We start from the raw sequence: 7,376 nt of genomic DNA, 5'->3' as shown, positions 1-7,376 counted from the left end.
AATATTGTTTTTTTATTGTTTATTGTTGTTTATGATTCAGTTAGTTTTTTTTTTTTTTTTTTTTTATTTATTTTTGCTTTAAATTAAAAAAAAAAAAAAAGATAGAAAAAGTGGGGTTGGGGGGGGGGGGGGGGGGGGGGCAGTTTAGCAATTTTATATACACACACATTTATACATATACATACACACACATACACACGAATTTACTTTCTGAATATGAAAAGAGCTATCATCATGGTCCTATGAAGATTATTGAATTTTTAGTACCAAATCAGGAATCATGATTTCTGACTCTGAATCCTGGCTCCATCTTTCATTTCATGTCCCTGGGCTTCTCTTCCCTCAGCCGAAAAATGAGGCAGCTGGACTAAATGGCTTCTTGAAAGGTCCCTTCTAACTCTACATCTGTGAACCTATGAAACTGCCTGGGTTTCAGTTCTTTCATCTGTAGATGAGATTATTGAACTAGATCATCTCTACAATCCTTGCCAGCTCTCCACCCACGATTCTATGAATACTTAGGGTGCCAAAGGGTCGGTGCCCACCCTGGAGCATCGGAGAAGAACTGCCCCATTTGAAGCTCCCCAGTCCATCAATCCTGTCCGATTCCTGTAACTCTTCTACATGTGCTGTACGAACTTCTCAAGCCCCATACAGCAAAATTCCTCTGTAGATCAAAACACCCACCACCCATTAACACCATGAAAATCTATCATTTTCCAAAGATTATCAAGCATCCTCTCCTCGACTACTGGGTCAATATTAACCAGCCCCTTTTAGATTCTTACTTGTCACAGCTATCTGGTTTGTTCTCAGCTGGACCCACTGCTGTGTCCATGAACGTTGCAACATTGGAAAATCCTGCAGGTAACTCATCCCATTCATCAAACTTGATGCCACTGCCCAAGGAGTAGGTGCCTTCCTCACACTTACTGCAAACCTGGTTCTTCATTTCTAGGTATTCACCAGAAGCGCAGGAAAAAGCTGAAACAAACCATTTACAATCAATTAGTTATGAGTGTAATCAGGCACAAAGACAGTAACAGTAGGCTGCCATTTAAAACACAGTATTGTTAACCAAGAGCTCCACTGGGAAAACCATGAGCATAATTATTCAATTATTCATGCTCTGCTATATAACTGAGATAATCCAACCTGCCTATTTTCCCCACCTACATACTAGCACTAAGACCAAGTCCTCCAATTGTTCTGATTTGTATCCAAATGAAATCAGCATAGGCACTGTGAAAAACAGCCTTTTTATAGCAAAATATTTAGCTTTGGTACAGCATTATTATTCATTTATTCAACAAATATTTATTGAGATGTTTGTGTGGAAATAACTGTTAGGTTATCATATTATTCATCCTTAGATCTCAAAAAAGTCTAATTAAAACATTTTTTAAAATGAGTATAAGCAGCAGTATTTGAACAGAAGTCTTCCTGACTCCAAAGTTTTATACATGCTACTATTCTACTCACTTGTGACTGTAGAGTTTGGCAATTAGAAAGTATTATTCTATCCCCAAACCACAGATGGAAAAAGCTGAGACCTAGGTAAATAAACAGACAAAGCAAATGTCTTTCCCCCAGGGTGCCAACATGTCATAGAGAAGGGACATTACTGCATCTCTCATCCTCTAGTGGCCTCTACTATAATGCATTATAGCCAATCCTTGGGGTACCCCACTCCCACCCAATCTTTCATCACCATGGCTCCTTTCTTATGAGGCACACCTTCCCTCCCCTCCTGATTCCCAATGTGGAAGCAGTAGTAAAGGTAAAAATCAGCCACTACTCCAGCACATATATGGTGATAGTGGCCAAGTAAAGATGTCTTCATCTAGCAAGTCATAGGAACATGGAGAGGAGTCAAAGAGGAAGCTGATGGACACACCCCTTCCAGAAGAAATGGCAATATCTGTTTGCTTATAGTTTTGGAAGCAAGAGGTTGAAAAAAAATTTGGGAGGAAGTACATATAGCACAATCACACAGGTGGAAAGAAGATGGTCAGGGTGGATAGATAACTGGAACATAAAGCATGGTCTATGACCAGTTCCAGGGAGTTTATGCTCACTCAGTCACCAATCAGGATATCTTGCAAAGTGGATGGCAAGAATATGGAAAGATGCCCTAAGTGGAAAGCTGGATGGAATGCCGGTATAATTGTTGGATTTTAACCATGTCACTCCATGCACTAACTAAAAGTCTAGTCTAGGTCAGTCATTCTAGTATTAACAAATGCCCTCAAAAGTAAAAGGATACTTTTTGCAAAGGATACAACCTTTTTAAGGAGTTAAAAATACAAAATTTTGGCTGCTAAAGCTCAATAAAGATTCCATAGCATATCTGTGTGTGTGTGTGTGTGTGTGTGTGTTTTGGAGGATAAGGAGACAGGAACAAGAATTAAGTGCCTACTATGTGCCAAACACTGTGCTAAACACTTTACAAATATTAAGCATTTTTCCTAGTTCTTTAAACAAATTTCAACTCAGGTAATTCTAATTTGCACCTTGACCCTTAAAAAAAAAAGGCAAGTAACTTCAGATGAATTCATCACTGTGTAATTCATATTATTCTTTATTCCCTTCCTGAACTATTGAGCAGTGTTAAAATGCATCAATAAATAGCAACCAAATGTTTTCATTGTGATGGTAGCCGGCAAATACTTAGAGAAAGCAAAACCAGACGCTCAGAGAGAAATGTGCTTCATGGAAAACACACTTTTTCTGCATATTTTCAGCTTGTCTCAAGTAGTCAGACTATTTCCTGAATGTGAATTCTACCGGCAAAGTGTTCGTCCTTCATCCTGGGTCTTCTTTGCCTGACTGATTTTGTCGTGTGAGATGGGAAAATTTGGAGATCTCTCCATTCCAAATGTTCAAACTATTTGTGCCCAACCTTTGGTATAGCCTTCTGAGCTCTTCATAGTCTGGTCAGTCACAGCTGGACACACTGTACTTTGACCCCAACAAGCGTGATGTCATTTTGGTCCTCTTCAAGTAGGAAGTACAATGATTTTGTTTGAGCAGCAGTAAAGGAGGGTCAAAAAATTGGTAAGAGGTCATACACATAAGCTGGTCCTCTGGATTAGCCTTTTTAAAAAGGAGACACAAACTTACCCAAAAATAGGCACAGGAAAAAAACCACAGAAGGCACAAATCATTCTATCAAAGAGGAGAGGTTCTTCTAAGGGAGAGTGCATCAAAAGCTCCACAAAGGTCTTTTGGAGGAAAAGGACAAAGGTCAAGTAACAGACACATACAAACACAGAAGAAATAAAGTGGGTACAAAGACTTGGGAAAAGCTCCACAAACCATACCATTCACATGACCCCCGAGTGAGAGAAAATAGACACAGCAGGGAACCATGTGCCTGGAGGAGCAATCCCAAAATGCCCCTTTGCTAGCGTCACAAGTCATGTGTCTGTATAGCTTCAGAGGGAAGGGAGGATTGTTTGCTGCCTTCTGGAAAGAAGAGACTCTCTCCCTTCTTTTAACCAGTTCTATATCTAATAATCTGTTACCTTGAACTCTTGCAGAGAAGCTAAGCGAAATTCTGATATTTCATTATGTGTTACAATATGATACAATGCCATGATTTTACTTTCTTTGAATTCCTTAGTGGTTTTGGTGGTGGTGGTAGTGCTTACATTTTCAGTTCCTATAGTTGTGTAACAACTACAAAGATTTTCAGAATAGCTTTTTGACAATAAATTTCAACTTTATGGAAGGTTTTTTGGTTCCACACCTGTTTGCCGGTAACTGTGCTTTGTCTACTTTGTTGACAAGGATATGATCATGTGAAAAACTGACAACTAAAAAAAAGTAGGTTCCATTCCCATGTATTACTGGTAAGAAATTGAGTATGGCATCCACTCCATAACCTGAGCAGATCTGTACTTAACAGAGTCCCTTAGGAGTATATTCAAGAGCTTGGTGTGACTAAACTAGAATCCAGGGGTTATTATGTATGAATATCCTAGGGGTTATTATGCAGTGAATGTCCTATTTTGAAAAACACAAAATAGACTATCCATGAACAGAAGCATGTGGTGTCCTTTATGACGTATGGGGCCTAAGAATATGTCACAAAAAGATACAACCCCAGGGCTGCTGTTCTCAACACTAAGACATCTGATAGAAATATGTGACTGTTGAATGTACACTTCTCACCAATACCATCACTCTCTGGAAATTTTAATTTCACTAGCAGAATCAACAGTTTGGTGGGGAGTTTGCTGTTTATATTACAATACCATCTATCTTAACTCTAAAATTGCTTAGATGACTGTAATAGTAAGCACCCTAGCACACCCAGAATGGCCTGCTAGCACAGGTTCTTTGATCTGCTTTTCTTAAAGGAAAGCAACTTTTAAGGGGTCAATAATCTTCTTTTAATTACATTCACTAGTTCAGGGGAAAGATCAGTACCCTGAACATGGAGAAAATACAAGGAGAAATTAGCCCAAAGATCAATAGACAGGGCTCCAGCTGTAGGAACAATATTGCTATACACTTTACATACATCACTGGATCAAGGGAGCACAGACATCTGAGCAGCTGGAGGACTCTGAAAAACTAGCTACTCAGAGTCCCAATCAGGAAATCAAAAGATCCTTCTCATGAACAAACCCACAAAGCAAAACACAACCTCCCAGAATATATAACCAAGACTTGGCATCTGATTGACTTAGTGCCAGGAAGCTCGAGAATCTTCATGCCTCAGCACTTAATTGGGAACTCCCCATAGTCCAGAGGCTGATTAGCTCTAGACCAGGGCTCTATTTGCCTATTAATGGGCAAGGAAGGTCTTCAAATTCCTTTAACATTACAATGACATGATAATGACCTCCTTGTAACTATAGCTCAGAATAAAGTTCTCAGACAATGACTCTTGACTGATCCAAATGTAATGTCTACTTGAAGACCTACTATGATGAATGACAAATTTTTTGCTAAGTTGTAGAAGAGATTCCTGTTCAGGTGTAGATGTCCTCCAAGACCTCCTGAAATTCTGAGAAAGATAATCCTAAGATGTGTAATGGTCACTGACTTTTAGTGTTGCAAATATCCTTGTAGTGACAATATGGGGTAGTAGATAAAAAGTCAGAAAGATCTGGATTCAGGTGCTACCTCTGATCAAGCCAGGACAACTGGATAAGTCACTTAAACTCACAGAGACATAGACAATGCTTTACAATTCTATTTAGCAAAATAGTTGCTAATTTCTGTTGGTAGGAGTTTCCTCCCCCAAGAAATCTCTATACCAACATCACAGGTACAGAACCAAAAAAAAAGTAGTTGAGGAACATGCATTTAAGCAAATATTTAATAGGTTACAATCACAAGATACGTGAAGTTATTTGGTGATGAGGAAAATGATACTAGACAGACCCTAAGAAATGAGTACCTGGTCATTTCTAAAAGTCCCAAATGGTACTTTTATTGTTTTTTATTACAACATGAAAATCCTACCATTATTTTATGCCTTCCCTTTTCAGTAACTGTATAATGTTTGATGCCTGGGATATATAGGCCAGAGGCCATTAGCTGCCTCACCACTAGGGACAGACTTATAGTTATCCTTAAAGATAACATAAGCATGACTGGTAGAGTTTTACTATCTTTTGAAAAACATCTATAATTGCCTGGAATTATTCAGTGTACAAGCAAGATAGGACACATCTGCAATTGTTTAGACTATTAATCACTAAAAACATCCCAGCATCAATGCCAAGCACAGATGTGGCTAGCATTCCTGAAAAAAAATAAGAATGCAAGCACTGCTTTACCTTATTTTATTCAAATAAAGATTCGTCCTGTGCTAATTAAAAACATAACTAGTTGAAAAACTGTCAGATTATTGTCAAAGTATAGGTTCCAAATTAATGAAGAAAAAGAGGGAAATGGTTTCCAAAGGGAATTCAGCACCATCTTGAAGACACAGCAGGCTTCAGATCTTCATGTTCGACTGCTGGTGCTGGTGACCACGGAATACTACTTTTAATTGGGATAGTATCTGTTCAGTCCCTTATGGTGTGACATGCTTTGACAGAGGGAGGGAGGGGAAATTCATCTCTTATTTAACAAAAGGGAAAGCAACATCCATTCTAGACAGAAGGATCACACAATACTCCATTCAAATAACTCAGCTTCCTTGCTGACATTATATGCAAGCCATCAAACTTATTCTTCTCTGGTTAATGAGGATTCTTTTTTTTTTTTCTCTTATTGGACAGATCATACCACCTGCTGTTTTGGGAATTTGTAAGAACCTGTACAGCAACAACTGAGGCTAAGTCTACTACCAGCTGCTTGCCACGTTCAATCTAAGGAAGAAAGCGGCTAATTGCAGAGGGAACACCTTTCAACACACTAAACGCTATAGACGTTGTCTTATCACCGTCAGTAAAAAACCTGATGCAGCCCTGGCAGGTAACAGAGATAATAGGGGCTTTCTTCTAATGGGAGTACCAGGAGATGAGAGAAACACTGAGAAGAAATATAGTATCTACATTTTAGCGAAAAATAGAACAAAGAATGTTGCAGTTGGAGTCAAGAGACAGGTTTAAGTCCCGCCAGCTATATGACCTTGGACATATGACTGTACTGTGCTGGGTCTCAATCAACTCATTTATAAAATGAATAAATTAGTCTACAACAGGGCTTCCTAACCTAGGAACATAATCATAACTTTTAAAAATATGCTGAGAACTGTATTAAAATATAATTGCTTTCCTTTGTAACCCTGTGTGTTTAATTTTACACATTTAAAAACACTTCTGAAAAGGTAGGGAGGTAAAGAAAGGGCAGGGGAAACTATTAAATATTTACATAGTGCCTGCTATGTGTCAGACACTTGCTAGGAACCTGAATAAATATTAGCTCATTTGATTATAACAAGAACCCTTGGAGGCAGATGCTAATATTATCCCCATTTTACAGATAGGAACAGAGAAGTTAGAGTGACTTGCCTAGAATCACACAGCTAGTGACTATCTGAGACCAAATTTGAATTCAAGTCTTCCCAAATCAAAGTCAAGTTCTCTATCCATTGCACCTTGAACCTGCCTCAACTAGTGTTCACAGGCTTCACTAAACTATAAGAGGGATCCATGAGACAATAAAGATTAAGAATTCTTGGCCTGTGTTATCTGTAAAGTCTCTTCTCCTTCTGATACCCAAGACTCTTGTCATATACAGAAAGGGACAGAATTTGAGCTATAACAAATATCTTGGGTATGTACCCTAACCTCTCATCTTATTTGGAAGGCTTTTACTGGAGCTTCTGATAGCCTTTCCTTGAGAAAAGGTTTCTCTCAGTGATGATCTATTTTGCCTAATGCTTCTGTCTCCTCTCCTTTTAAAGGCCA

The 7,376-nt window shown here is 38.6% G+C and overlaps 1 protein-coding gene across 1 annotated transcript in view; it reads right to left on the bottom strand.

Annotated features, from left to right (window-relative positions):
• Positions 1 to 7,376, bottom strand: part of LOC138175863 (endosome/lysosome-associated apoptosis and autophagy regulator family member 2) — a 212,235-nt gene that overhangs the window by 97,379 nt on the left and 107,480 nt on the right. The window contains exon 3 of the mRNA XM_069106469.1: positions 789 to 984. Coding sequence (XP_068962570.1) covers positions 789 to 984 — 196 coding nt within the window. The remainder of the gene's footprint in view (positions 1 to 788; positions 985 to 7,376) is intronic.

Source organism: Petaurus breviceps, unplaced genomic scaffold (assembly GCF_028583685.1).
Source record: "Petaurus breviceps papuanus isolate PSGF00001 unplaced genomic scaffold, PetGlider_PUasm1.0 79, whole genome shotgun sequence".
In the NCBI taxonomy this organism is placed as follows: domain Eukaryota; kingdom Metazoa; phylum Chordata; class Mammalia; order Diprotodontia; family Petauridae; genus Petaurus; species Petaurus breviceps.
The sequence above is the reverse complement of the archived record's forward strand: the minus strand, read 5'-3'. Positions and strand labels throughout refer to the sequence as shown.